Source organism: Vidua macroura, unplaced genomic scaffold (assembly GCF_024509145.1).
Source record: "Vidua macroura isolate BioBank_ID:100142 unplaced genomic scaffold, ASM2450914v1 whyUn_scaffold_208, whole genome shotgun sequence".
Lineage (NCBI taxonomy): Eukaryota > Metazoa > Chordata > Aves > Passeriformes > Viduidae > Vidua > Vidua macroura.
In genome coordinates this window covers 33,139-59,561 of record NW_026530584.1, presented here as the reverse complement: position 1 = coordinate 59,561, position 26,423 = coordinate 33,139, and the positions used below count along the sequence as shown (strand labels likewise).

Here is a 26,423-nt window from a genome sequence, read left to right as displayed (position 1 = left end):
CCGGTTAATTGCAGAAGTCCGGTTCGTTAATTAACGGGTCTGAGTTAATTGCAGGGAGATCAATTTGTTAATTAACAGCCCCGAGTTAATTGCAGGTTCGTTAATTAACAGGTCCCGGGTAATTGCAAAAGCCCGGCTCGTTAATTAACGGCCTGAGTTAATTGCAGGCGCTCGGTTCATTAATTAACGGCCCTGAGTTAATTGCTGGCGCTCGGTTCGGTAATTAACAGGGCCCAGTTAATTGCAGGTTCGTTAATTAACGAGTCCCGGGTAATTGCAAAAGCCTGGCTCGTTAATTAACGGGTCTGAGTTAATTGCAGGCGCTCATTCCGTTAATTAATAGTCCCGGGTTAATTGAAAGTTCATTAATTAATGGAGCCCTGGTTAATTACAAGTTTATTAAATAATGGGTCCCAGTTAATTGCAGGTTCATTAATTAATAGGTCCCGGTTAATTGCAAGTTCGTTAATTAATGGTCCCGGTTAATTGCAAGAGTCCAATTTATTAATTAATAGCTCCCAGTTAATTGCAGGAGTCCGTTCGTTAATTAATAGGTCCAGTGTTAATTGCAGGTGTTCAGTTCGTTAATTAATGGAGCCCGGTTAATTGCATGTTCGTTAATTAATGGGTCCCAATAATTGCAGGAGTCCGGTTTGTTAATTAATAGATCAAATTGAATTAATTAATTACTATTTTGTTAATTAATAGGTCCCGGTTAATTGCAGGTCTTCAATTTATTAATTAATGGGGGCCCCAGTTAATTGCAGGAGTCCTGTCCCATTAATTAATAGGTTTAATTGCAGCAGTCCAATTAAGTAATTAATAGGCCCCAGTTAATTGCCGTTCATAATTAATAGGTCTCGGTTAATTGCGAGAGTCCCTGGTTCATTAATTAATGGGTCCGAGTTAATTGAACAGTCCAGGTCATTAATTAATAGGCCCGGTGTTTAATTGCAATAGTCCAATTCATTAATTAATGGCTCTGAGTTAATTGCAGGCGTCCATTTCATTAATTAATAGGTCTGGTGTTAATTTCAGGAGCCTAATTAATTAATTAATATCTCCCAGTTAATTGCAATAGCCCAATTCATTAATTAATGGGCCCGGTGTTAATTACAGGCGCCCAATTAATTAATTAATTAATTAATAAGCCCCAGATAATTGCAAAAGTCCTGTTCACTAATTAACAGCTCCGAGTTAATTGCAGAGTCCAAATCATTAATTAACGGGGTCCGGTGTTAATTGCAGGAGTCCAATTAGTGGGTGCTGGTTAATTAATGGAGCCCGTGGTGCTAATTGCAATTAATTAAAGGATTTAATTGCGGAACGCCGTTAATTAACGGCTCCGGGTTAATTGCAGGAGCGCCGGGACGGAATGGGTCCAGTCATTAATTAATTATTCATTAATTAAAGGTTAATCGCAGGCACCCTTTAATTAATTAATGGGTTGGGGTTAATCACAGGCATCCAATTAATTAATTAATCAGGTCAAGGCTTGGGGGCCTCATCTCAGGCGCTCGTTAAGCAATTAACGGGCCTTAATTAATCGCAGGAGTCCAATTAATTAGTTAATTAAAGGATCTGGCTAATTGCAGCTGTAAGTAATTAATGCTTGGGGTTAATCACGGTGTCCGATTAATTAATCAAATAATTATTAATTAATTAATTAATGGCTCCGGTGGCCACGTGATCAGCAATTAATGGGCCGGTGTTAAATACATTAATTAATTAATTAATTAATCGGCATTAACCGCAGGCATCCGGTACGTTAATTAATTAATTAATTGGGATCAAGGAGCCCGATTAATTAATTAATAATAGGGGATAATCACGGCCAGCTGGGTAATTAATTAATTAAGGGATTCATCAGGGACCGATCACGGGGCTCCGATCAATTAATTAACCGGGGGTTAACCCAAGGAGGGCAATTAATTAATTGCTTAATGAAGATACTTAATTAATCACGGGTAACCAATTGTTTAATTAATTAAGAACAATCATTTAAGATTTTATTAAATAATTTATTCACTTAGTAATTAATTATGGGCGAAATCAAATTAATTAATTAACGAACAGCAACAAACAATTACCAATTAATTAATTAATTAAAAGTCGTTAATTAGCAATTAATCAATCGATCAATTAATTAATTAAGGGATCAAAAGCGATTAAATCGAGGCGGAAATCCCGCTCAAATTGATAATTAGGGGGATAACAAAGGAGCGGGGTTAATTGATTGATTAATCGGCGCTAATTAATTCGGTGACGTCACCGGCGCCGATTCCGCGCGCGGCCGCCAGGGGCGCGCAAGAGAGCGAAAATCGCCGATTTTGGGGCAAATCGGGCAAAAAATCCCGCGGGGAAAAAGCGGAAATTTGGGAGCGGAACCCGGCCCGGAGCGAGCGCGAGGCCGAGAGTCCGAATTTGGGGTAAAAAGTCCGAATTTTGGGCAAAAAAAATCGGAGATTTGGGGCAAAAGAACCCGGAGATTTGGGGGCAAAAAAAGTGAAAATCTCGGAAGGTTTTGCACCAAATTCCCACAAATTGCCCCAAATTCCCACAAATTGGCCCCAAATTCCCCCGGATTGTCCCAAATTTCCCCGAATTCCCCCAAATTTGCCCCAAATTGCCCCAGATTGCCCCAATTTGGCCCCAAAATCCCCTGGATTGGCCCCAAATCCCCCAAATTCTCCCAAATTGGCCCCCAAATTCCCCTGGATTGTCCCAAATTCGCCAAAATTCGCCCCAAATTCCCCCGGATTTGCCCCAAATTCCCCTAAATTCCCACAAATTTCCCCAAATTGGGCCCAAATTCCCCCAAATTTGCCCCAAATTCCCCTGGATTTACCCAAAATCCCCTGAATTTGCCTCAAATTCCCCTAAATTCCCCTAAATTCCCCCAAATTTCCCCAGATTGGCCCAAAATTCCCTGGATTGGCCCCAAATTCTCCTGAATTGCCCCAATTCCCCAAATTCCCTCAAATTCCCCCAAATTCCCCCAAATTTCCCCAAATTTCCCCCAAAATCCCCTGAATTGCCCCAAATTCCCCTGGATTGTCCCAAATTCCCCTAAATTGCCACAAAATTGCCCCAAATTTCCCAAATTTACCCCAAATTTCCCCCAAAATCCCCTGAATTGCCCCAAATTCCCCCAAATTTCCCCAAATTGGGCCCAAATTCCCCCGAATTGCCCCAAATTCCCTGGATTGTCCCAAATTCCCCCAAATTGCCCCAAATTTGTCCGAATTGGCCCCAGATTCCCCAAATTCCCCAGGATTCGCCTGAATTGGCCCCAAATTCCCCTGGATTGTCCCAAATTCCCCAAAATTGTCCCAAATTCCCCCCAAATTTCCCCCGGATTTGCCCCAAATTCCCCTAAATTCCCACAAATTTCCCCAGATTGGCCCAAAATTCCCTGGATTGGCCCCCAAATTCTCCTGAATTGCCCCAATTCCCCCAAATTCCCTCAAATTCCCCCAAATTCCCCCAAATTGGCCCCAAATTCCCCTGGATTGTCCCAAATTCCCCTAAATTGCCCCAAATTCCCCCAAATTGGCCCCAAATCTCCACCAGACACCCGAAATCGCCTCAAAACCCCCCGCAATTAACCCCAACCTCGCTCATTAATTAATTAAAAATCCCAACCGACCGCTTGCTAACGACCCCAAAGCCCTGGACCGCCTCCCGCCCCCAAATCTCCGCCGTTTCACCCCAAATTCCCAACTCCCGCCACCCTCGGTTTTCACCGTTTTTTGGGAATTTTTTTGGCAAAACCGGGAGGATTTGGCGCCCTCGGCCCAGGTTTGGCACCGGGGGGCGCAGATTTGGAAGGGAGCGGGAAAAATTGGGGCGAAAAGCTGAGATTTTGGGGAATCTGGGTGTGGCCCACACTGGGCGTGGCCAGAGCTGGGCGGGGCCACTGGAAAGGCCGGCAGGAGCAGGAGGAGGAGAGAAGCGCCAAAATTCGGGGCCGAGGGTCGGGATTTGGGTGGATTTCGGAGCTCTCCCATCCCCACGTCCCCCTCTGTCCCGCGGGGCTCCGGGCGGCCGTGACCCTGCTGGAGTCCGGGGGGGACCTCCAGCCCCCCGGGGGGTCCCTGCGCCTCCTCTGCCGCGCCTCGGGGTTCACTTTCGGCAGTTTCAACATGGATTGGGTCCGCCAGAGACCCGGGCAGGGGCTGGAATTCATGGCAGAGATCCGGGAAAACGGTGCCAGTGCTTGGTACGCGCCGTCGGTCGAGGGCCGGGGGCGACGATCTCCAGGACAACGGGCAGAGCTCGGTGACGCTGACCATGAACGGCCTCAAGGACGAGGATTCCGGCTCCTATTTCTGTGCCAAATCCTCCGGTGCCGGCGCCGGGTGTTGTTTCGCTGCTGATTATGTTGGCGGTGCCGGAGGTGTCCCCACTCCCACCTTTGTGTCCCCCCTGTCCCCGGTTCCCCGACGCCGAAATCCAGGGGCTGAACTGCGGCTCCTTCCCTCGGCTCCGGCCCACGGAGAAATCCCAACGCGAGATTTCCCCACGCGCCAAAACCCGGGGGAATTCACCCCAAAAACACCGAGGATCCCGGGAATTTGGCCAAGGCTCTGGCGCGGCCCCCGGATCCGACGCCGATCCGCTTCTCCCGGCGGCGGGCTCCGCGCCGGCTCGGCCAATCAGGGCCCAGGAGCTGGGGAGGTTTGGGGTGAAATGGCCAAAATCGGGGGAAAGTCGAGAATTGGGGAAAAGATGGCGGAGTTTGGGGAGAAGGTCGAGAGCGGAGTCAAAGGTTGGGATTTGGGGTGGGATTTGGGGATTTTGGGACATTTGGGGAGGCAGGGCTGGGTCCACCACCAGCATGGTCACTGATCACACCAACAGCAGCACCGCTGTAACCACCGCGGAAACTTCTGGCGCAGAAATAGGAGCCGGAATCCTCGTCCTTGAGGCCGTTCATGGCCAGCGTCACCGAGCTCTGCCCGTTGTCCCTGGAGATCGTTGCCCGGCCCTTCACCGACGGCGCGTACACGGAGCTCCAGCCTTCCTTCCTGACGCTCCCCGACCCACTCCAGCCCCTGCCCGGGTCTCTGGCGGATCCAGAACATGTCGTGACTCCCGAAATCGGAGCCGGAGGCGCGGCAGAGGAGGCGCAGGGACCCCCCGGGGGGCTGGAGATCAATGATTTGGGTGGATTTTTGATTGATTGTTGTTCCGCCGCGCTCCCCGTCGGGCTCTGCCGGGTCCTTGCGACGGCCGCGGGGCGAAGGAGGGGAACGGGGGGAGCGTCCCCGGCACACGGGGCCGGGGCCGGCACCGACATCGATACCGGAGCATCGGCGGAGGAATCACAACAACCACCAGCACCAGCACCCCAATAACCACCAGCACCGGCATATTTGGCACAGAAATAGGAGCCGGAATCCTCGTCCTTGAGGCCGTTCATGGCCAGCGTCACCGAGCTCTGCCCGTTGTCCCTGGAGATCCTCGCCCGGCCCTTCACCGACGGCGCGTAGTAGGTGCTGCCACCATTGCTGCTGATCCCCGCGAGCCACTCCAGCCCCCTGCCCGGGTCTCTGGCGGATCCAGAACATTCCGTGATTCCCGAAAGTGAACCCCGAGGCGCGGCAGAGGAGGCGCAGGGACCCCCCGGGGGGCTGGAGGTCGATGATTTGGGTGGATTTTGGAGCCTCTCCCATCCCCACGTCCCCTCTGTCCGCGGGGGCTCCGGGCGGCCGTGACCCTGCTGGAGTCCGGGGGGGACCTCCAGCCCCCCGGGGGGTCCCTGCGCCTCCTCTGCCGCGCCTCGGGGTTCACTTTCGGCAGTTATGCCATGCAATGGATCCGCCAGAGACCGGGCAGGGGCTGGAATTCGTCGCGGGGATCAGCAATGGTGGTGGCAGCACCGTGTACGCGCCGTCGGTGAAGGGCCGGGCGACGATCTCCAGGGACAACGGGCAGAGCTCGGTGACGCTGACCATGAACGGCCTCAGGGACGAGGATTCCGGCTCCTATTTCTGTGCCAAATATGCCGGTGCTGGTGCTGGTGCTGCTAATTATAGTGGACGATGCCGGTGCCGGCCCCTCCCCCTGACGCCGTGCCCACAAACGTCCCAAATTCCCCGTTCTTCCCCCAAATCTTCTCTGCTGGCACCAAACCGCGGCCGTTTCCCCCCAAACTCCGCCAGCGCTGCTCACCTCTCGCGTTTCTCTGGGGCTTTGGGCGCTTGACCCAAATCTCAAAGGTTCCTCCCCAAAACTCTGCCTTTGGCGCCCCAGGTCTCAGCGGGGCTCCCGTGGGACCTTTGCTCCCAAACCCAGCTGGTTCTGCCCCAAATCTCAGCTGCGGGCACCAAAGCTCAGCCCTCGGCTCCAACTCTCAGCCGAGCGGCCCCAATCCTGGGTGCAAAACGGGCGAGATTTGGGTCCGTGGGGCAGATTTGGGTCCGTGGGGCAGATTTGGGGTCCATGGGGCAGATTTGGGTCCATGGGGCAGATTTGGGGTCCCTGGGGCAGATTTGGGTCCATGGGGCAGATTTGGGGTCCCTGGGGCAGATTTGGGTCCGTGGGGCAGATTTGGGTCCATGGGGCAGATTTGGGGTCCCTGGGGCAGATTTGGGGTCCATGGGGCAGATTTTGGGTCCGTGGGGCAGATTTGGGTCAGAGGGGCAGATTTGGGTCCATGGGGCAGATTTTGGGTCCGTGGGGCAGATTTGGGGTTCGTGGGGCAGATTTGGGTCCCTGGGGCAGATTTGGGGTCCCTGGGCAGATTTGGGTCCGTGGGGCAGATTTGGGGTTCGTGGGGCAGATTTGGGTCCCTGGGGCAGATTTGGGTCCGTGGGGCAGATTTGGGTCCGTGGGGCAGATTTGGTGTTCGTGGGGCAGATTTGGGTACGTGGGGCAGATTTGGGTCCGTGGGGCAGATTTTGGGTCAGAGGGGTAGATTTGGGGTCCCTGGGGCAGATTTGGGTCCGTGGGGTAGATTTGGGGTCCCTGGGGCAGATTTGGGTCCGTGGGCAGATTTGGGTCCCTGGGGTCACCAGTGGGGTCAAGGGCGGGAGGGGAGGATCCGGGTTTTGGGGACAGGTGAGGACCGGCGACGTGGATGGGGTCAAATCGAGAACCAGCGTGAGCCTCCCAACTGCCACCACCATCGGCGTTTTTGGCACAGAAACGGGAGCCGGAATCCTCGTCCTTGAGGCCGTTCATGGTCAGCGTCACCGAGCTCTGCCCGTTGTCCCTGGAGATCCTGAACCGGCCCCCGCACCGGATCAGCGTAGCCGGTGTTGGTGCCACCATCGTTCCTGATCCACACAAAGAACTCCAGCGCCTGCCCCGGGCCTCTGGCGCACCCAGAACATTCCGTGATTCCCGAAAGTGAACCCCGAGGCGCGGCAGAGGAGGCGCAGGGACCCCCCGGGGGGCTGGAGGTCGATGATTGGGTGGATTTTGGAGCCTCTCCCATCCCCACGTCCCCTCTGTCCCGCGGGGGCTCCGGGGCGGGCCGTGACCCTGCTGGAGTCCGGGGGGGACCTCCAGCCCCCCGGGGGGTCCCCTGCGCCTCCTCTGCCGCGCCTCGGGGTTCGATTTCGGCAGTTTCGGCATGTACTGGGTGCGCCAGAGACCCGGGCAGGCGCTGGAGTGGGTCGCAGATATCAACACCGGTGGCAGCCCCTGGTACGCGCGCGTCGGTCGAGGGCCGGGCGACGATCTCCAGGGCCAACGGGCAGAGCTCGGTGACGCTGACCATGAACGGCCTCAAGGACGAGGATTCCGGCTCCTATTTCTGTGCCAAATCCGTTGATGCCAGTGCTTACGCGATGGTTCCCCGTTGTCCTTTTGGCCCTGTCCCCGTGTCCAGACCCTTCCCCCAGACCCCACCCTGACCCCCGTCCCTGTCCCCCTGTCCCGGCTCTGGGCTGGTTCCGCCCCAAATCTCCCCGGTTTTCCCCCAAATTCCCAACTCCCGGCCCCACGTTTTCACCGTTTTTTTGGGAATTTTTGGGGCAAAAAGCTGCCCGCGGCCCAGGTTTGGTGCCGCCAGGGGTGCAGATCTGGGGCTGCCCCAGAGGGATTTTCAGGCTGCTGGTGGAATGGAGCAGAAATCTGGGGTGAAAGGCTGAGATTTGGGGGACGGCTCTGGGCAAACGCCCCGGAGGGCGACGGGGAGGCCGAGATTTGGGGGAAATGGGAAAAAATGGGGGGAAAGCCGAGAGTTGGGGCGGCGGGGGGGCGGAGTTTGGGGAAAATGGTGAAGATTTGAGGAGAAAGGGCCGGGATTTGGGGGGAAGGACGGGAGAATTCCGGGACATTTGGGAACAGACGGTCACGGGCTCGGCACCGCGGCCGCCACCGACACCAAAAGCACAGGCAGGAGGATTGCAGCCCACTGTGAGCAGATTTGGCACAGAAAATAGGAGCCGGAATCCTCGTCCTTGAGGCCGTTCATGGTCAGCGTCACCGAGCTCTGCCGTTGTCCCTGGAGATCGTCGCCCGGCCCCTTCACCGACGGCGCGTACCAGGTGCTGCCACCGCTGCTGATCCCCGCAAACCACTCCAGGCCCTGCCCGGGTCTCTGGGCCACCCAGTCCATTTCGTAGCTCCCAAAATCGAAACCCCGAGGCGCGGCAGAGGAGGCGCAGGGACCCCCCGGGGGGCTGGAGGTCCCCCCCGGACTCCAGCAGGGTCACGGCCGCCCGGAGCCCCGCGGGACAGAGGGGGACGTGGGGATGGGGAGAGGCTCCAAAATCCACCCAAATCCCGACCCTCGGCCCCGAATTGTGACACTTTCTCCTCCTCCTGCTCCTGCCGGTTTCGGCCAGGTGGGCATCGCCCAGCTCCGGCCACGCCCATTCGCGGGCCACGCCCGGATCCGACGCCTCCTTCCCATGTGGGTGGGCCTCCTTCTGGGGGCCGTGACCCTGCTGGAGTCCGGGGGGGACCTCCAGCCCCCCGGGGGGTCCCTGCGCCTCCTCTGCGCGCCTCCGGCTTCGATTTCGGGAATTTTGGGATGGGGCTGGATGCGCCAGAGACCCGGGCAGGGCCTGGAGTGGGTCGCGGGCATCTACAGCGATGGTGGCAACAGCAGATACGCGCCGTCGGTGCGGGGCCGGTTCAGGATCTCCAGGGACAACGGGCAGAGCTCGGTGACGCTGACCATGAACGGCCTCAAGGACGAGGATTCCGGCTCCTATTTCTGCGCCAAATCCTCTGGTGCTGGTGCTGGTGCTGGTGGTGGTTTTGCTGCTGGTTATGTTGGCGGTGCCGGAGGTGTCCCCACCCCCACCTTTGTTCCCCCCCTGTCCCCAGGTCCCCGACGCCGAAATCCAGGGGCTGAACTGCGGCTCCTTCCCTCGGCTCCGGCCCACGGAGAAATCCCAACCGGAGATTTCCCCACGCGCCAAAACCCGGGGGAATTCACCCCAAAAACACCGAGGATCCGGGGAATTTGGCCAAGGCTCTGGCGCGGCCCCGGGATCCGACGCCGATCCGCTTCTCCCGGCGGCGGCTCCGCGCCGGCTCGGCCAATCAGGGCCCAGGAGCTGGGGGAGGTTTGGGGTGAAATGGCCAAAATCGGGGGAAAGTCGGGAATTGGGGAAAAGATGGCGGAGTCTGGGGGAGAAGGTCGAGAGCGGAGTCAAAGGTTGGGATTTGGGGTGGGATTTGGGGATTTTGGGACATTTGGGGAGGCAGGGCTGGGTCCACCACCAGCATGGTCACTATCACCAACAGCAGCACCGCTGTAACCACCGCGGAAACTTCTGGCACAGAAATAGGAGCCGGAATCCTCGTCTTGAGGCCGTTCATGGTCAGCGTCACCGAGCTCTGCCCGTTGTCCCGGGAGATCCCGAACCGGCCCCGCACCGACGGCGCGTACGCGGAGCTCCAGCCTTCCTTCCTGACGCTCCCGACCCACTCCAGCCCCTGCCCGGGTCTCTGGCGGATCCAGAACATTCCGTAACTGCCGAAAGTGAACCCCGAGGCGCGGCAGAGGAGGCGCAGGGACCCCCCGGGGGGCTGGAGGTCCCCCCCCGGACTCCAGCAGGGTCACGGCCGCCCGGAGCCCCGCGGGACAGAGGGGACATGGGATGAGGCGTCGGATCCGGGTGTGGCCGGAGCTGGGCGTGGCGGAGCTGGGCGTGGCCGGAGCTGGGCGATGCCCACCTGGTCGGGCCGGCAGGAGCAGGAGGAGGAGAAAGCGTCACAATTTGGGCCGAGGGTCGGGATTTGGGTGGATTTCGGAGCCTCTCCCATCCCCACGTCCCCTCTGTCCCGCGGGGGCTCCGGGCGGCCGTGACCCTGCTGGAGTCCCGGGGGGGACCTCCAGCCCCCCGGGGGGGTCCCTGCGCCTCCTCTGCCGCGCCTCGGGGTTCACTTTCGGCAGTTTCAACATGGATTGGGTCCGCCAGAGACCCGGGCAGGCGCTGGAATTCATGGCAGAGATCCGGGAAAACGGTGCCAGTGCTTGGTACGCGCCGTCGGTGCGGGGGCCGGTTCGGGATCTCCCGGGACAAACCGGGCAGAGCTCGGTGACGCTGACCATGAACGGCCTCAAGGACGAGGATTCCGGCTCCTATTTCTGTGCCAAATCCTCCGGCGCCGGCGCCGGGTGTTGTTTCGCTGCTGATTATGTTGGCGGTGCCGGAGGTGTCCCCACCCCCACCTTTGTGTCCCCCCCTGTCCCCCGGTTCCCCGACGCCGAAATCCAGGGCTGAACTGCGGCTCCTTCCCTCGGCTCCGGCCCACGGAGAAATCCCAACCGGAGATTTCCCCACGCGCCAAAACCCGGGGGGAATTCGCCCCAAAAACACTGAGGATCCGGGGAATTTGGCCAAGGCTCTGGCGCGGGCCCCGGATCCGACGCCGATCCGCTTCTCCCGGCGGCGGCTCCGCACCGGCTCGGCCAATCAGGGCCCAGGAGCTGGGGGAGGTTTGGGGTGAAATGGCCAAAATCGGGGGGAAAGTCGGGAACTGGGGAAAAGATGGCGGAGTTTGGGGGAGAAGGTCGAGAGCGGAGTCAAAGGTTGGGATTTGGGGTGGGATTTGGGGGATTTTGGGACATTTGGGGAGGCAGGGCTGGGTCCACGACCAGCATGGTCACTATCACCAACAGCAGCACCGCTGTAACCACCGCGGAAACTTCTGGCACAGAAATAGGAGCCGGAATCCTCGTCCTTGAGGCCGTTCATGGTCAGCGTCACCGAGCTCTGCCGTTGTCCCGGGAGATCCCGAAACGGCCCCCGCACCGACGGCGCGTACGCGGAGCTCCAGCCTTCCTTCCTGACGCTCCCGACCCACTCCAGCCCCTGCCCGGGTCTCTGGCGGATCCAGAACATGTCGTGACTCCCGAAATCGAAGCCGGAGGCGCGGCAGAGGAGGCGCAGGGACCCCCCCGGGGGGCTGGAGGTCCCCCCCGGACTCCAGCAGGGTCACGGCCGCCCGGAGCCCCGCGGGACAGAGGGGACGTGGGGATGGGAGAGGCTCCAAAACCCACCCAAATCCCGACCCTCGGCCCCGAATTTTGGCGCTTCCTCCTCCTCCTGCTCCTCGCGGTTCGGCCAGGTGGGCCCCACCCAGCTCCGGCCACGCCCAGCGCGGGCCACGCCCGGATCCGACGCCTCATCCCCACGTCCCCCTCTGTCCCGCGGGGCTCCGGGCGGCCGTGACCCTGCTGGAGTCCGGGGGGGACCTCCAGCCCCCCGGGGGGTCCCTGCGCCTCCTCTGCCGCGCCTCGGGGTTCACTTTCGGGAGCTACGACATGCTCTGGGTGCGCCCAGAGACCCGGGCAGGGCTGGAGTGGCTCGCGGGCATCTACAGCGATGGTGCTTACACGCGTACGCGCCGTCGGTGAAGGGCCGGTTCGGGATCTCCAGGGCCAACGGGCAGAGCTCGGTGACGCTGACCATGAACGGCCTCAAGGACGAGATTCCGGCTCCTATTTCTGTGCCAAACGTGCTGGTGCTTATGCTGGTTATAATGATGCCTATGGTATTGGCATTGGAGATTTGGGGCCAAGAATTCAAATTTTGGGGGCCGAGAGTTGAGATTTGGGACTGAGATTTGAGATTTGGGGCTGGGAGTTGAATTTTCGGGACAAGAATTGAAATTTTGGGGCCAAGAGTTGAGATTTTGGGGCTGAGAGTTGAAATTTGGGGCCAGAGTTGAGATTTGGGGCCGAGAGTTGGGGATTTTTGGGCTGGGAGTTGGGATTTGGGGCCAAGAATTCAAATTTTGGGGCCAAGAGTTGAGATTTGGGGACAAGGGTTGAGATTTGGGGCTGAGAGCTGAGATTTGGGGACAAGAGTTGAGATTTTGGGGACAAGAGTTGAGATTTTGGGCACAAGGATTGAAATTTTGGGACCAAGAGTGAGATCTGTGGCCGACGAGTTGAGATTTGGGGTAGAGAGTTGAGATTTGGGGCCGAGAGTTCAGATTTGGGGACAAGAGTTGAGATTTGAGGACGAGTGTTGAGATTTGAGGACGAGAGTTGAGATTTGGCACTCCAAAAACCGGCACGGGCACCCCAAAAACCAGCATGGGCACCCCAACCACCACCAGCACCACCCAAAAACCACCAGCACCAGCAGCCCAACCAGCAGCAGCAGCTTTGGCGCAGAAATAGGAGCCGAATCCTCGTCCTTGAGGCCGTTCATGGTCAGCGTCACCGAGCTCTGCCGTTGTCCCTGGAGATCGTCGCCCGGCCCTTCACCGACGGCGCGTACGCGGTGCTGCCACCCACCATAGCTGATCCCCGCGAGCCACTCCAGCCCCTGCCCGGGTCTCTGGCGGATCCATTGCATGGCGAAACTGCCGAAAGTGAACCCCGAGGCGCGGGCAGAGGAGGCGCAGGGACCCCCCCGGGGGGCTGGAGGTCGATGATTTGGTGGATTTGTGAGCCTCTCCCATCCCCACGTCCCCTCTGTCCCGCGGGGCTCCGGGCGGCCGTGACCCTGCTGGAGTCCGGGGGGGGACCTCCAGCCCCCCGGGGGGTCCCTGCGCCTCCTCTGCCGCGCCTCGGGGTTCACTTTCGGCAGTTTCGGCATGTACTGGGTGCGCCAGAGACCCGGGCAGGCGCTGGAGTGGGTCGCGGGGATCAGCAGCAGTGGTGCTTACACCTACTACGCGCCGTCGGTGAAGGGCCGGGCGACGATCCTCCAGGGGACAACGGGCAGAGCTCGGTTGACGCTGACCATGAACGGCCTAAGGACGAGGATTCCGGCTCCTATTTCTGTGCCAAATCTCCTTACAGTGGTTGGGGTTATGCTGCTGCTGTTGCTGTTGCGTTTATCGCTGATTCCGCTCTTGGTTCCAAGCCCCCTCCACTTTCTACCCAAATGTCCCAAATTCTCTGATGCTTCCCCCAAATCCCGGCCCTTTCCCCCAAAATCATCCCCTGCTGCCCCAACTCTCGACTTTCCCCCAGTTTTGCCCATTTCTCCCCAAATCTCAACCTTTCCTCACCCTTGGATCCTTTCCCCAGAACCGTCCCCCAACCCAACGCCGACCACGGACCCAAAACCCCCAACGGGTTCTGTCCCAAATCCCGACTGCTTTGGCACCAAACTCGCCCGATTTTGCCCCAAATCTCCCCTCTGGACTCCCGGCCCGCAGCCGCTGACCCAAACCTGCCCCGCTGTCCCCAGATCCCGGCCCTCGGGGCACTTCTGGGGGACGGGGCTGGGATTTGGGGCCGATGGTTGGGATTGGGGGCAGGGGCGCGGGAGGGTTTGGGGCCAAAGGGCAACGTTGGGGCAAACGGGGCAGGGTTGGGACCGGGGGTCAGGATGGGGTCAGGGCGGGCTGGGGGAAGGCTCTGGGGACAGCTGGGGACAGCTGGGGACAGCTGGGGACACGGGCACAGGGAGCGGGCCGAAACCCCAAACACCGACAGAAGCACCAGAACCAGCACCCGGAGCAGAGCCCCAGCCCGGGACAAGGACGGGGATGGGAAAAGGTCAAAAAACTGACCCAAATCCTGACTCTTGGCCCCAAATTGTGACCCCGGCACCTCCCCGTCCTCCTCCTCATCCCCACGTCCCCTCTGTCCCGCAGGGCTCCCGGGCGGCCCGTGACCCTGCTGGAGTCCGGGGGGGACCTCCAGCCCCCCGGGGGGTCCCTGCGCCTCCTCTGCCGCGCCTCGGGGTTCACTTTCGGCAGTTTCGGCATGTACTGGGTGCGCCAGAGACCCGGGCAGGCGCTGGAGTGGGGTCGCGAGTATCAGCAGCGGTGGTGGCAGCACCTACTACGCGCCATCAGTCAAGGGCCGGGCGACGATCTCCAGGGACAACGGGCAGAGCTCGGTGACGCTGACCATGAACGGCCTCAAGGACGAGGATTCCGGCTCCTATTTCTGTGCCAAATCTCCTTACAGTGGTTGGGGTGGTGCTGCTGCTGCTGCTGTTGCATTTATCGCTGATTCCGCTCTTGGTTCCAAGCCCCCTCCACTTTGTACCCAAATGTCCCCAAATTCTCTGATCCTTCCCCCAAATCCAGGCCCATTCCCCCAAAATCAGCCCCCTGCTGCCCCAACTCTCGACTTTCCCCCAGTTTTGCCATTTTTCCACAAATCTCGACTTTTCCTCACCCTTGGAGCCTTTCCCCGGAACCCGTCCCCCAACCCAACGCCGACCACGGACCCAAAACCCCCAACGGGTTCTGTCCCAAATCCCGACTGCTTTGGCACCAAAACTCGCCCGATTTTGCCCCAAATCTCCCCTCTGGGCTCCCGGCCGCAGCCGCTGCCCCAAACCTGCCCCGCTGTCCCCAGATCCCGGCCCTCGGGGCACTTCTGGGGGACGGGGCTGGGATTTGGGGCCGATGGTTGGGATTGGGGCAGAACCTGGCGAGGATTTGGGTTCCGTGGTCACCGCTGGGGCAAATGAGGACGAAGGGTCAAGAACTGGGTCAGGGGATGAGCTTTGGGGGAAGTTTCTGCGATTTCGGGAGAATTGCAGAGGGAGTGACAGGGACGGGGCAAAAACCCCAAATGCCAACTCAAGCACCCAACCAGAGGCAGCAGCAGCAGGATCAGCACAACAACCATCAGCTTTTTTGGCACAGAAACAGGAGCCGGAATCCTCGTCCTTGAGGCCGTTCATGGTCAGCGTCACCGAGCTCTGCCCGTTGTCCCTGGAGATCGTCGCCCGGCCCTTCACCGACGGCGCGTACGCGGTGCTGCCACCGCTGCTGATCCCCGCAAGCCACTCCAGGCCCTGCCCGGGTCTCTGGCGCACCCAGTCCATTTCGTAGCTCCCAAAATCGAAGCCGGAGGCGCGGCAGAGGAGGCGCAGGGACCCCCCGGGGGGCTGGAGGTCCCCCCCGGACTCCAGCAGGGTCACGGCCGCCCGGAGCCCCGCGGGACAGAGGGGAGGTGGGGATGGGAGAGGCTCCAAAATCCACCCAAATCCCGACCCTCGGCCCCGAATTTTGACACTTTCTCCTCCTCCTGCTCCTGCCGGTTCGGCCAGGTGGGCATCGCCCAGCTCCGGCCACGCCCAGCTCCGGCCACGCCCATCGCGGGCCACGCCCGGATCCAACGCCTCCTTCCCATGTGGGTGGGCCTCCTTCTGGGGGCCGTGACCCTGCTGGAGTCCGGGGGGGACCTCCAGCCCCCCGGGGGGTCCCTGCGCCTCCTCTGCCGCGCCTCCGGCTTCGATTTCGGGAATTTTGGGATGGGCTGGATGCGCCAGAGACCCGGGCAGGGCCTGGAGTGGGTCGCGGGCATCTACAGCGATGGTGGCGACAGCAGATACGCGCCGTCGGTGCGGGGCCGGTTCAGGATCTCCAGGGACAACGGGCAGAGCTCGGTGACGCTGACCATGAACGGCCTCAAGGACGAGGATTCCGGCTCCTATTTCTGTGCCAAATCCTCTGGTGCCGGCGCCGGGTGTTGTTTCGCTGCTGATTATGTTGGCGGTGCCGGAGGTGTCCCCACCCCCACCTTTGTGTCCCCCCCTGTCCCCAGGTCCCCGACGCCGAAATCCAGGGGCTGAACTGCGGCTCCTTCCCTCGGCTCCGGCCCACGGAGAAATCCCAACCGGAGATTTCCCCACGCGCCAAAACCCGGGGGAATTCGCCCCAAAAACACCGAGGATCCGGGGAATTTGGCCAAGGCTCTGGCGCTGGCCCCGGATCCGACGCCGATCCGCTTCTCCCGGCGGCGGCTCCGCGCCGGCTCGGCCAATCAGGGCCCAGGAGCTGGGGGAGGTTTGGGGTGAAATGGCCAAAATCGGGGGAAAGTCGGGAACTGGGGAAAAGATGGCGGAGTTTGGGGGAGAAGGTCGAGAGCGGAGTCAAAGGTTGGGATTTGGGGTGGGATTTGGGGATTTTGGGACATTTGGGGAGGCAGGGCTGGGTCCACCACCAGCATGGTCACTATCACCAACAGCAGCACCGCTGTAACCACCGCGGAAACTTCTGGCACAGAAATAGGAGCCGGAATCCTCGTCCTTGAGGCCGTTCATGGCCAGCGTCACCGAGCTCTGCCCGTTGTCCCGGGAGATCCCGAATCGGCCCCGCACCGACGGCGCGTACGCGGAGCTCCAGCCTTCCTTCCTGACGCTCCCGACCCACTCCAGCGCCTGCCCGGGTCTCTGGCGGATCCAGAACATGTCGTGACTCCCGAAATCGAAGCCGGAGGCGCGGCAGAGGAGGCGCAGGGACCCCCCGGGGGGCTGGAGGTCCCCCCCGGACTCCAGCAGGGTCACGGCCGCCCGGAGCCCCGCGGGACAGAGGGGACGTGGGGATGGGAGAGGCTCCAAAACCCACCCAAATCCCGACCCTCGGCCCCGAATTTTGGCGCTTCCTCCTCCTCCTGCTCCTGCCGGTTCGGCCAGGTGGGCCCCACCCAGCTCCGGCCACGCCCAGCGCGGGCCACGCCCGGATCCGGCGCCTCATCCCCACGTCCCCTCTGTCCCGCGGGGCTCCGGGCGGCCGTGACCCTGCTGGAGTCCGGGGGGGACCTCCAGCCCCCCGGGGGGTCCCTGCGCCTCCTCTGCCGCGCCTCGGGGTTCACTTTCGGGAGCTACAACATGGCATGGGTGCGCCAGAGACCCGGGCAGGGGCTGGAATTTGTCGCAGAGATCAGCAGCGGTGGTGGCAGCACCTACTACGCGCCATCAGTCAAGGGCCGGGCGACGATCTCCAGGGACAACGGGCAGAGCTCGGTGACGCTGACCATGAACGGCCTCAAGGACGAGGATTCCGGCTCCTATTTCTGTGCCAAAGCTGCTGCTGCTGGTTGGGGTTTTGCTGCTGCTGCTGCTGTTGCATTTATCGCTGATTCCGCTCTTGGTCCCAAGCCCCCTCCACTTTGTACCCAAATGTCCCCAAATTCTCTGATCCTTCCCCCAAATCCCGGCCCTTTTCCTCAAATCTCGGCCCCTGCTGCCGCGACTCTCGACTTTCCCCCAGTTTTGCCCATTTCTCCCCAAATCTCGACTTTTCCTCACCCTTGGAGCGTTTGCCCAGAACCGTCCCCCAACCCAACCCTGACCACGGACCCAAAACCCCCATCGGGTTCTGTCCCAAATCCCGACTGCTTTGGCACCAAAACTCGCCCGATTTTGCCCCAAATCTCCCCTCTGGGCTCCCGGCCGCAGCCGCTGACCCAAACCTGCCCCGCTGCCCCCAGATCCCGGCCCTCGGGGCACTTCTGGGGGACGGGGCTGGGATTCGGGGCCGATGGTTGGGATTGGGGCAGAACCTGGCGAGGATTTGGGTTCCGTGGTCACCGTTGGGGCAAATGAGGACGAAGGGTCAAGAACTGGGTCAGGGGATGAGCTTTGGGGGAAGTTTCTGCGATTTCGGGAGAATTGCAGAGGGAGTGACGGGGACGGGGCAAAAACCCCAAATGCCAACTCAAGCACCCAAACAGAGGCAGCAGCAGCAGGATCAGCACAACAACCATCGGCTTTTTTGGCACAGAAATAGGAGCCGGAATCCTCGTCCTTGAGGCCGTTCATGGTCAGCGTCACCGAGCTCTGCCCGTTGGCCCTGGAGATCGTCGCCCGGCCCCTTCACCGACGGCGCGTACCAGGTGCTGCCACCATTGCTGTAGATCCCCGCGAGCCACTCCAGCCCCTGCCCGGGTCTCTGGCGCACCCATGCCATGCTGTAACTGCCGAAATTGAACCCCGAGGCGCGGCAGAGGAGGCGCAGGGACCCCCCGGGGGGCTGGAGGTCCCCCCCGGACTCCAGCAGGGTCACGGCCCGCCCGGAGCCCCGCGGGACAGAGGGGACGTGGGGATGGGAGAGGCTCCAAAATCCACCCAAATCATCGACCTCCAGCCCCCCGGGGGGTCCCTGCGCCTCCTCTGCCGCGCCTCGGGGTTCACTTTCGGCAGTTTCGGCATGTACTGGGTCCGCCAGAGACCCGGGCAGGGGCTGGAATTCGTCGCGGGGATCAGCAGCGATGGTGCTTACACCGCGTACGCGCCGTCGGTGAAGGGGCCGGGCGACGATCTCCAGGGCCAACGGGCAGAGCTCGGTGACGCTGACCATGAACGGCCTCAAGGACGAGGATTCCGGCTCCTATTTCTGTGCCAAAAACGCCGATGGTTGTTGTGCTGATCCTGCTGCTGCTGCCTCTGGTTGGGTGCTTGAGTTGGCATTTGGGGTTTTTGCCCCGTCCCTGTCACTCCCTCTGCAATTCTCCCGAAATCGCAGAAACTTCCCCCAGACCTCATCCCCTGACCCAGTTCTTGACCCTTCGTCCTCATTTGCCCCAGCGGTGACCACGGAACCCAAATCCTCGCCAGGTTCTGCCCCAATCCCAACCATCGGCCCCAAATCCCAGCCCCGTCCCCCAGAAGTGCCCCGAGGGGCCGGGATCTGGGGACAGCGGGGCAGGTTTGGGTCAGCGGCTGCGGCCAGGAGCCCAGAGGGGAGATTTGGGGCAAAATCGGGCGAGTTTTGGTGCCAAAGCAGTCGGGATTTGGGACAGAACCCGACGGGGGTTTTGGGTCCGTGGTCGGCGTTGGGTTGGGGGACGGTTCTGGGCAAACGCTCCAAGGGTGAGGAAAGGTTGAGATTTGGGGGAAAATGGGCAAAACTGGGGGAAAGTCGAGAGTCGCGGCAGCAGGGGCTGATTTTGGGGGAAAATGGTGGAGATTTGAGGACAAAGGTTGGAATTTGGGGGAAGGATTGCTGGGGGACCGGAGGCATTTTGTGACCACGATGGGGACAGGTGGGGACACCGCCGGCGGCGTCACCAAAAACAGCGGCAGCGCCCCAAAAATTGAAACGCCTGGCACAGAAATAGGAGCCGGAATCCTCGTCCTTGAGGCCGTTCATGGTCAGCGTCACCGAGCTCTGCCCGTTGTCCCGGGAGATCCCGAACCGGCCCCGCACCGGATCAGCGTAGATGGTCGTGCCGCCGGTGTTGCTGATGTGGGCAACGAACTCCAGCCCCTGCCCGGGTCTCTGGCGGATCCAGAACATGTCGTGACTCCCGAAAGTGAACCCCGAGGTGCGGCAGAGGAGGCGCAGGGACCCCCCGGGGGGCTGGAGGTCCCCCCCGGACTCCAGCAGGGTCACGGCCGCCCGGAGCCCCGCGGGACAGAGGGGACGTGGGGATGGGAGAGGCTCCAAAATCCACCCAAATCATCGATCTCCAGCCCCCCGGGGGGTCCCTGCGCCTCCTCTGCCGCACCTCGGGGTTCACTTTTGGCAGTTTTGGGATGGGCTGGATGCGCCAGAGACCCGGGCAGGGGCTGGAATACGTCGCGGGGATCAGCAGCAATGGTGCTTACACTGAATACGCGCCGTCGGTGAAGGGCCGGGCGACGATCTCCAGGGACAACGGGCAGAGCTCGGTGACGCTGACCATGAACGGCCTCAAGGACGAGGATTCCGGCTCCTATTTCTGTGCCAAATCTGCTCACAGTGGCTGCAATCCTCCTGCCTGTGCTTTTGGTGTCGGTGGCGGCCGCGGTGCCGAGCCCGTGACCGTCTGTTCCCAAATGTCCCGGAATTCTCCCATCCTTCCCCCAAATCCCGGCCCTTTCTCCTCAAATCTTCCCCGTTTTCCCCCAAACTCCGCTCTTGCCGCCCCAACTCTCGGCTTTCCCCCCAGTTTTGCCCATTTCCCCCAAATCTCGGCCTCCCCGTCGCCCTGGGGGCGTTTGCCCAGAGCCGTCCCCCAAATCTCAGCCTTTCACCCCAGATTTCCGCTCCGTTCCAGCGGCAGCCTGAAAATCCCTCTGGGGCAGCCCCAAATCTGCACCCCCGGCACCAAACCTGGGCCGCGGGCAGCTTTTTGCCCCAAAAATTCCCAAAAAAACGGTGAAAATGTGGGGCTGGGAGTTGGGAATTTGGGGGAAAACTGGGGAGATTTGGGGCGGAACCAGCCCAGAGCCGGGACAGGGGGACAGGGACGGGGTCAGGGGTGGGGTCTGGGGGAAGGGTCTGGGACACGGGGACAGGGCCAAAAGGACAACGGGGAACCATCAGCGTAAGCATTGGCATCAACGGATTTGGCACAGAAATAGGAGCCGGAATCCTCGTCCTTGAGGCCGTTCATGGTCAGCGTCACCGAGCTCTGCCCGTTGGCCCTGGAGATCGTCGCCCGGCCCTCGACCGACGGCGCGTACCAGGGGCTGCCACCGGTGTTGATATCTGCGACCCACTCCAGCGCCTGCCCGGGCCTCTGGCGCACCCAGTACATGCCGAAACTGCCGAAATCGAAGCCGGAGGCGCGGCAGAGGAGGCGCAGGGACCCCCCGGGGGGCTGGAGGTCCCCCCCGGACTCCAGCAGGGTCACGGCCGCCCGGAGCCCCGCGGGACAGAGGGGACGTGGGGATGGGAGAGGCTCCAAAATCCACCCAAATCATCGATCTCCAGCCCCCCGGGGGGTCCCTGCGCCTCCTCTGCCGCGCCTCGGGGTTCACTTTCGGGAATTATGGAATGCTCTGGATCCGCCAGAGATCCGGGCAGGGGCTGGAATTCGTCGCGGGGATCTGGAGTGATGGCAGCACCGTGTACGCGCCGTCGGTGAAGGGCCGGGCGACGATCTCCAGGGACAACGGGCAGAGCTCGGTGACGCTGACCATGAACGGCCTCAAGGACGAGGATTCCGGCTCCTGTTTCTGCGCCAAAGCTGCTGCTGCTGGTTTTTGGCGTGATGATGCCGGTGCTAATGATTTTACCCCCATCCCCATCTCCGTGTCCCCCCCAGTCCCCAATCCCCAGCCCCTTCCCCCCAGCCTCAGCCCCTGACCCCACTCCTGACCCCGTGTCCCAACCCTGCCCTGCCTCTGCCCCAAATTCTCAGCTCCCGGCCCCAAAGCTCAGCCCGGGGCCCGCTCGGGGCCGTTTTGGGCGAAGTTTTGGGGGACAAAGGGGAGATTTGGGGTCAGGAGTTGTGGGTTGGACTCCACAGGTGAGAGCTGGGGCCAGGCTGGGGGCAGTGGTCAAGGGCTGGGGCTGGGCTGGGGGTCTGGGGAAGGGTCTGGGGTCTGGGGAAGGGTCTGGGGATGGGGAAGGGTCTGGGGTGTGGGGACGGGGGGGACACAAAGGTGGGGGTGGGGATACCACTGGCATCGTCACCATACTCAGCAGCACCACAACAACCAGCAGCAGCATCCTTGGCACAGAAATAGGAGCCGGAATCCTCGTCCTTGAGGCCGTTCATGGTCAGCGTCACCGAGCTCTGCCCGTTGTCCCTGGAGATCGTCGCCCGGCCCTTCACCGACGGCGCGTACCAGGTGCTGGCACCATTGCTGTAGATCCCCGCGACGAATTCCAGCGCCTGCCCGGGTCTCTGGCGCACCCAGTACATGCCGAAACTGCCGAAAGTGAACCCCGAGGCGCGGCAGAGGAGGCGCAGGGACCCCCCGGGGGGCTGGAGGTCCCCCCCGGACTCCAGCAGGGTCACGGCCGCCCGGAGCCCCGCGGGACAGAGGGGACGTGGGGATGGGAGAGGCTCCAAAATCCACCCAAATCATCGATCTCCAGCCCCCCGGGGGGTCCCCTGCGCCTCCTCTGCCGCGCCTCGGGGTTCACTTTCGGCAGTTTTGGGATGGGCTGGATGAGACAGAGACCTGGGCAGGCGCTGGAGTGGCTCGCGGGGATCAACAGTGGTGGTTGGACCGGCTACGCGCCGTCGGTGAAGGGCCCGGGCGACGATCTCCAGGGACAACGGGCAGAGCTCGGTGACGCTGACCATGAACGGCCTCAAGGACGAGCATTCCGGCTCCTATTTCTGTGTGAAATCTCCCAACACTGGTGGTGCTTATGGTGCTGGTTATAGTGACCATGCCGGTGGTGTCCCCAGCCCCACCTTTGTGTCCCCCTCATCCCCAGACCCCAGACCCTTCCCCAGACCCCAGACCCTTCCCCAGACCCTTCCCCAGACCCCCAGCCCAGCCCCAGCCCTTGGCCACTGCCCCCAGCCCGGCCCCAGCTCTCACCCGCGGAGCCCAACCCACAACTCCTGACCCCAAATCTCCCCTTGGCCCCACCTCGCTTGGGGGAAGGGCTTTGGGGACAGCTGGGGACACAGAGGTGGGGACAGCGCCAAAATCATCAGCAGGGTTAACGTTACCAGTGACCGTGGTTTTGGCACAGAAATAGGAGCCGGAATCCTCGTCCTTGAGGCCGTTCATGGTCAGCGTCACCGAGCTCTGCCCGTTGTCCCTGGAGATCGTCACCCGGCCCTTCACCGACGGCGCGTACGCGGTGCTGCCACCACCATAGCTGATCCCTGCGAGCCACTCCAGCGCCTGCCCGGGTCTCTGGCGCACCCAGTACATGTAAAAACTGCCGAAAGTGAACCCCGAGGCGCGGCAGAGGAGGCGCAGGGACCCCCCGGGGGGCTGGAGGTCCCCCCCGGACTCCAGCAGGGTCACGGCCGCCCGGAGCCCCGCGGGACAGAGGGGACGTGGGGATGGGAGAGGCTCCAAAATCCACCCAAATCATCGACCTCCAGCCCCCCGGGGGGTCCCTGCGCCTCCTCTGCCGCGCCTCGGGGTTCACTTTCGGGAGCTACGAAATGGACTGGGTGCGCCAGAGACCCGGGCAGGGGCTGGAGTGGCTCGCGGGGATCAACAGCAATGGTGCTTACACCGCGTACGCGCCGTCGGTGAAGGGCCGGGCGACGATCTCCAGGGACAACGGGCAGAGCTCGGTGACGCTGACCATGAACGGCCTCAAGGACGAGGATTCCGGCTCCTATTTCTGTGCCAAATCCTCCGGTGCTGGTGCTGGTCGTGGTTTTGCTGCTGGTTATCTTGAAGGCGCGGTGGTGTCCCCACCCCCACCTTTGTGTCCCCCCTGTCCCCAGACCCTTCCCCAGACCCCAGACCCCAACCCAACCCTTGGCCATTCACCCCAACCTTGGACTGTGTCGCCGTCCGCTGGCGGGGCGGCCGCGGCGTTCCGCTCCCCGACCCCGAAACGCCGAAACGGCCGCGGCGCCGTCGCTTCGGTCGCCCCGAAGGCGCCTCCACGGCCGAGGGGGCAGGAAAGGAAACCGAGGGCGGGCAGGAAAAGAGGGGAAAGGGGATTCCAGGCGCCCCACGGAGAGGGGAGATCCTCGAGGGCGCGGCCCGCGTGGATTCCCCGCCGCCCGCGGGGGCTCAGCGGAGCCGTCCCGCGCCGGCGCCGCCGGGTCGGTCCCTGGCCAAGGCCGGCAGTGCCTGGCCGGCAGGTGGGGGAGGTCGAGGGGCGCCGTGAGAGCCCCTCGGGGTGCACGGGCACCCCAAAAACCGGCACGGGCACCACAAAAACCAGCACGGGCACCCCAAAAACCAGCATGGGCACCCCAAAAACCAGCATGGGCACCCCAATAACCAGCATGGGCACCACAAAAACCAGCACGGGCACCCCGAAACCAGCATGGGCACCCCAAAAACCAGCATGGGCACCCCAAAAACCAGCATGGGCACCCCAAAAACCGGCACGGGCACTCCAAAAACCAGCATGGGCACCCCAAAAACCAGCATGGGCACCCCAAAAACCGGCACGGGCACTCCAAAAACCAGCATGGGCACCACAAAAACCAGCACGGGCACACCAACCACCAGCACCAGCACCCCAATAACCAGCATGGGCACCCCAAATCCACCAGGACCAGCACTCCAAAAACCGGCATGGGCACCACAAAAACCAGCATGGGCACCCCAACCACCAGCACCAGCACCCCAAAAACCAGCAGCAGCATCCTTGGCACAGAAATAGGAGCCGGAATCCTCGTCCTTGAGGCCGTTCATGGTCAGCGTCACCGAGCTCTGCCCGTTGTCCCTGGAGATCGTCGCCCGGCCCTTCACCGACGGCGCGTAGTAGGTGCTGCCACCACCGTTGTTGATACTCGCGACGTATTCCAGCCCCTGCCCGGGTCTCTGGCGGATCCAGAACATTCCATAATTCCCGAAAGTGAACCCCGAGGCGCGGCAGAGGAGGCGCAGGGACCCCCCGGGGGGCTGGAGGTCCCCCCCGGACTCCAGCAGGGTCACGGCCGCCCGGAGCCCCGCGGGACAGAGGGGACGTGGGGATGGGAGAGGCTCCAAAATCCACCCAAATCATCGACCTCCAGCCCCCCGGGGGGTCCCTGCGCCTCCTCTGCCGCGCCTCGGGGTTCACTTTCGGCAGTTTCGCCATGCAATGGATCCGCCAGAGACCCGGGCAGGGGCTGGAATACGTCGCGGGGATCAACAGCGATGGTGACGACACCAGATACGCGCCGTCGGTGAAGGGCCGGGCGACGATCTCCAGGGACAACGGGCAGAGCTCGGTGACGCTGACCATGAACGGCCTCAAGGACGAGGATTCCGGCTCCTATTTCTGTGCCAAAGCTGCTGGTGCTGCTGGTTTTTGGGGTGCTGGTGCTGGTGGTTGGGGTGCCCATGCTGGTTTTTGTGGTGCCCGTGCTGGTTTTTGGAGTGCCAAATCTCAACTCTCTACCCCAAATCTCAACTCTCGGCCACAGATCTCAACTCTTGGTCCCAAAATTTCAATCCTTGTGCCCAAAATCTCAACTCTCGTCCCCAAAATTTCAATTCTTGTCCCCAAATCTCAACTCTTGGCCCCAAAATTTGAATTCTTGGCCCCAAATCCCAACTCCCAGCCCAAAATCCCAACTCTCGGCCCCAAATCTCAACTCTCGGCCCCAAATCTCAACTCTGGCCCCAAATCCCAACTCTGAGCCCCAAACTTTCAATTCTTGTCCCTGAATCCCAACTCTCAGCCCCAAATCTCAACTCTCCGCCCCAAATTTCAACTCTCAGCCCCAAATCTCAACTCTTGGCCCCAAAATTTCAATTCTTGTCCCGAAAATTCAACTCCCAGCCCCAAATCTCAAATCTCAGTCCCAAATCTCAACTCTCGGCCCCAAATCTCAAGTCTTGGCCCCAAAATTTCAATTCTTGTCCCCAAATCTCAGCTCTCATCTGCAAATCCCAACTCTCAGCCCCAAATCTCAACTCTCGGCCCCAAAATCTCAACTCTTGGTCCCAAAATTTCAATTCTTGTCCCAAAATTTCAACTCCCAGCCCCAAATCTCAACTCTTCTCCCCAAATCTGAACTCTCGGCCCCAAATCTCAACTCCCAGCCCCAAATCTCAACTCTTCTCCCCAAATCTGAACTCTCGGCCCCAAATCTCAACTCTCAGCCCCAAATCTCAACTCTTGTCCCAAATCCCAACTCTGGGCCCCAAATCTCATCTTTTGCCCCCAAACCAGGCCCAGTTTCACCCTGAGCTCGGCCTCGTCCCCCCAATCCCAACCAGCGCCCCCAGACTCGTCCGGTTCGGCCCCAAATTTCCGCTGCCGGCGCCGAGTCACAGCCGTGCCCCAAATCTGCCCCGCGGGCCTCACACCGGGAATTTCGGCCCAAAATTGGAATTCTTGGCCCCTCGCCCGAGCCTTGGGCCCAAATCTTGAGCGATTCAATAAAATCTGGGGGCCGAGGGCGCTGGGCGTGGCCCAGAGGTGACACTGGGGGCAGAGCCAGGCCAGGGCTGGGGCAAAGGGTCAGGAGTGGGGTCAGGGGTTGGGGTTTGGGGGATGATTTTGGGACAGAGCGATGGGGGCGGGGCCAAAAGGACCGCCAATATTTGCACCAGCTCCAAGATACGCAGATTTGGCGCAGAAATAGGAGCCGGAATCCTCGTCCTTGAGGCCGTTCATGGCCAGCGTCACCGAGCTCTGCCCGTTGTCCCTGGAGATCGTCGCCCGGCCCCTCGACCGACGGCGCGTACCAAGCACTGGCACCGTTGAATTGGATCCCCGCGAGCCACTCCAGGCCGTAGCCGGGTCTCTGGCGGATCCAGTACATGGTGAAACCACCAAAATCGAACCCCGAGGCGCGGCAGAGGAGGCGCAGGGACCCCCCCGGGGGGCTGGAGGTCCCCCCCGGACTCCAGCAGGGTCACGGCCGCCCGGAGCCCCGCGGGGACGGAGCTCGAGGCCACGGCCGGGATGAGCCGGGGTTGGGTCCTGGAGGGTCT

General features: G+C 61.0%; 1 protein-coding gene, 7 pseudogenes and 20 gene segments (V, D, J or C); 14 read left to right on the top strand and 14 right to left on the bottom strand.

Annotated features, from left to right (window-relative positions):
* Nucleotides 1–3,904: 3,904 nt before the first annotated feature.
* LOC128802901 (immunoglobulin heavy variable 3-23-like) lies at nt 3,905–4,466 on the top strand (the record flags this gene model as incomplete). The annotated part of the segment is given in 2 exon segments: nt 3,905–4,421; nt 4,460–4,466. Coding segments are annotated over 2 exon segments (524 nt in total), but the record flags the coding sequence as incomplete, so codon positions are not given.
* Nucleotides 4,467–4,546: 80 nt separating this feature from the next.
* On the bottom strand, nt 4,547–5,678 carry LOC128802900 (polymeric immunoglobulin receptor-like). Its single transcript, XM_053969450.1, is given in 5 exon segments — nt 4,547–4,672; nt 4,862–5,041; nt 5,043–5,225; nt 5,309–5,554; nt 5,556–5,678. Coding segments are annotated over 5 exon segments (858 nt in total).
* A 23-nt stretch (nt 5,679–5,701) lies between these two features.
* On the top strand, nt 5,702–6,073 carry LOC128802899 (Ig heavy chain V region 914-like; the record flags this gene model as incomplete). The annotated part of the segment is given in 1 exon segment: nt 5,702–6,073. A coding segment is annotated over 1 exon segment (372 nt), but the record flags the coding sequence as incomplete, so codon positions are not given.
* Nucleotides 6,074–6,318: 245 nt separating this feature from the next.
* On the bottom strand, nt 6,319–7,415 carry LOC128802898 (immunoglobulin heavy variable 3-20-like; annotated as a pseudogene).
* Nucleotides 7,414–7,799, top strand: LOC128802897 (Ig heavy chain V region 914-like; annotated as a pseudogene).
* A 257-nt stretch (nt 7,800–8,056) lies between these two features.
* Nucleotides 8,057–8,690, bottom strand: LOC128802896 (Ig heavy chain V region 914-like; annotated as a pseudogene).
* Nucleotides 8,691–8,708: 18 nt separating this feature from the next.
* On the top strand, nt 8,709–9,197 carry LOC128802895 (immunoglobulin heavy variable 3-23-like; the record flags this gene model as incomplete). The annotated part of the segment is given in 1 exon segment: nt 8,709–9,197. A coding segment is annotated over 1 exon segment (489 nt), but the record flags the coding sequence as incomplete, so codon positions are not given.
* Nucleotides 9,198–9,507: 310 nt separating this feature from the next.
* On the bottom strand, nt 9,508–10,233 carry LOC128802894 (Ig heavy chain V region 914-like; annotated as a pseudogene).
* Nucleotides 10,234–10,257: 24 nt separating this feature from the next.
* LOC128802893 (immunoglobulin heavy variable 3-23-like) lies at nt 10,258–10,694 on the top strand (the record flags this gene model as incomplete). The annotated part of the segment is given in 1 exon segment: nt 10,258–10,694. A coding segment is annotated over 1 exon segment (437 nt), but the record flags the coding sequence as incomplete, so codon positions are not given.
* A 192-nt stretch (nt 10,695–10,886) lies between these two features.
* LOC128802892 (Ig heavy chain V region C3-like) lies at nt 10,887–11,433 on the bottom strand (annotated as a pseudogene).
* A 17-nt stretch (nt 11,434–11,450) lies between these two features.
* Nucleotides 11,451–12,023, top strand: LOC128802891 (Ig heavy chain V region 6.96-like). The segment is given in 2 exon segments: nt 11,451–11,531; nt 11,573–12,023. Coding segments are annotated over 2 exon segments (532 nt in total).
* Nucleotides 12,024–14,883: 2,860 nt separating this feature from the next.
* LOC128802890 (Ig heavy chain V region 914-like) lies at nt 14,884–15,454 on the bottom strand. The segment is given in 3 exon segments: nt 14,884–14,910; nt 14,982–15,365; nt 15,413–15,454. Coding segments are annotated over 3 exon segments (453 nt in total).
* Nucleotides 15,455–15,527: 73 nt separating this feature from the next.
* Nucleotides 15,528–15,971, top strand: LOC128802888 (immunoglobulin heavy variable 3-23-like). The segment is given in 1 exon segment: nt 15,528–15,971. A coding segment is annotated over 1 exon segment (444 nt).
* Nucleotides 15,972–16,162: 191 nt separating this feature from the next.
* On the bottom strand, nt 16,163–16,706 carry LOC128802887 (Ig heavy chain V region 914-like; the record flags this gene model as incomplete). The annotated part of the segment is given in 2 exon segments: nt 16,163–16,176; nt 16,361–16,706. Coding segments are annotated over 2 exon segments (360 nt in total), but the record flags the coding sequence as incomplete, so codon positions are not given.
* A 17-nt stretch (nt 16,707–16,723) lies between these two features.
* LOC128802886 (Ig heavy chain V region 914-like) lies at nt 16,724–17,726 on the top strand. The segment is given in 3 exon segments: nt 16,724–16,814; nt 16,846–17,211; nt 17,629–17,726. Coding segments are annotated over 3 exon segments (555 nt in total).
* Nucleotides 17,727–17,748: 22 nt separating this feature from the next.
* LOC128802885 (Ig heavy chain V region 914-like) lies at nt 17,749–18,222 on the bottom strand (annotated as a pseudogene).
* A 3-nt stretch (nt 18,223–18,225) lies between these two features.
* LOC128802884 (Ig heavy chain V region 6.96-like) lies at nt 18,226–18,672 on the top strand. The segment is given in 2 exon segments: nt 18,226–18,569; nt 18,646–18,672. Coding segments are annotated over 2 exon segments (371 nt in total).
* A 514-nt stretch (nt 18,673–19,186) lies between these two features.
* LOC128802883 (Ig heavy chain V region 6.96-like) lies at nt 19,187–19,536 on the bottom strand (the record flags this gene model as incomplete). The annotated part of the segment is given in 1 exon segment: nt 19,187–19,536. A coding segment is annotated over 1 exon segment (350 nt), but the record flags the coding sequence as incomplete, so codon positions are not given.
* A 17-nt stretch (nt 19,537–19,553) lies between these two features.
* Nucleotides 19,554–20,172, top strand: LOC128802882 (immunoglobulin heavy variable 3-21-like). The segment is given in 2 exon segments: nt 19,554–19,899; nt 20,054–20,172. Coding segments are annotated over 2 exon segments (465 nt in total).
* Nucleotides 20,173–20,359: 187 nt separating this feature from the next.
* On the bottom strand, nt 20,360–20,761 carry LOC128802880 (Ig heavy chain V region 914-like; the record flags this gene model as incomplete). The annotated part of the segment is given in 1 exon segment: nt 20,360–20,761. A coding segment is annotated over 1 exon segment (402 nt), but the record flags the coding sequence as incomplete, so codon positions are not given.
* A 17-nt stretch (nt 20,762–20,778) lies between these two features.
* LOC128802879 (immunoglobulin heavy variable 3-20-like) lies at nt 20,779–21,195 on the top strand. The segment is given in 2 exon segments: nt 20,779–21,105; nt 21,169–21,195. Coding segments are annotated over 2 exon segments (354 nt in total).
* A 71-nt stretch (nt 21,196–21,266) lies between these two features.
* On the bottom strand, nt 21,267–21,874 carry LOC128802878 (Ig heavy chain V region 914-like; the record flags this gene model as incomplete). The annotated part of the segment is given in 2 exon segments: nt 21,267–21,376; nt 21,511–21,874. Coding segments are annotated over 2 exon segments (474 nt in total), but the record flags the coding sequence as incomplete, so codon positions are not given.
* A 69-nt stretch (nt 21,875–21,943) lies between these two features.
* LOC128802877 (Ig heavy chain V region 914-like) lies at nt 21,944–22,415 on the top strand (annotated as a pseudogene).
* Nucleotides 22,416–22,493: 78 nt separating this feature from the next.
* On the bottom strand, nt 22,494–22,847 carry LOC128802876 (Ig heavy chain V region 6.96-like; the record flags this gene model as incomplete). The annotated part of the segment is given in 1 exon segment: nt 22,494–22,847. A coding segment is annotated over 1 exon segment (354 nt), but the record flags the coding sequence as incomplete, so codon positions are not given.
* A 17-nt stretch (nt 22,848–22,864) lies between these two features.
* LOC128802875 (immunoglobulin heavy variable 3-21-like) lies at nt 22,865–23,219 on the top strand (the record flags this gene model as incomplete). The annotated part of the segment is given in 1 exon segment: nt 22,865–23,219. A coding segment is annotated over 1 exon segment (355 nt), but the record flags the coding sequence as incomplete, so codon positions are not given.
* Nucleotides 23,220–23,555: 336 nt separating this feature from the next.
* On the bottom strand, nt 23,556–24,452 carry LOC128802874 (Ig heavy chain V region M511-like; the record flags this gene model as incomplete). The annotated part of the segment is given in 2 exon segments: nt 23,556–23,615; nt 23,853–24,452. Coding segments are annotated over 2 exon segments (660 nt in total), but the record flags the coding sequence as incomplete, so codon positions are not given.
* Nucleotides 24,453–24,469: 17 nt separating this feature from the next.
* Nucleotides 24,470–25,909, top strand: LOC128802872 (immunoglobulin alpha-2 heavy chain-like). The segment is given in 2 exon segments: nt 24,470–24,774; nt 25,645–25,909. Coding segments are annotated over 2 exon segments (570 nt in total).
* Nucleotides 25,910–25,959: 50 nt separating this feature from the next.
* On the bottom strand, nt 25,960–26,405 carry LOC128802871 (Ig heavy chain V region 6.96-like; the record flags this gene model as incomplete). The annotated part of the segment is given in 1 exon segment: nt 25,960–26,405. A coding segment is annotated over 1 exon segment (446 nt), but the record flags the coding sequence as incomplete, so codon positions are not given.
* Between the last annotated feature and the right edge of the window lie 18 nt (nt 26,406–26,423).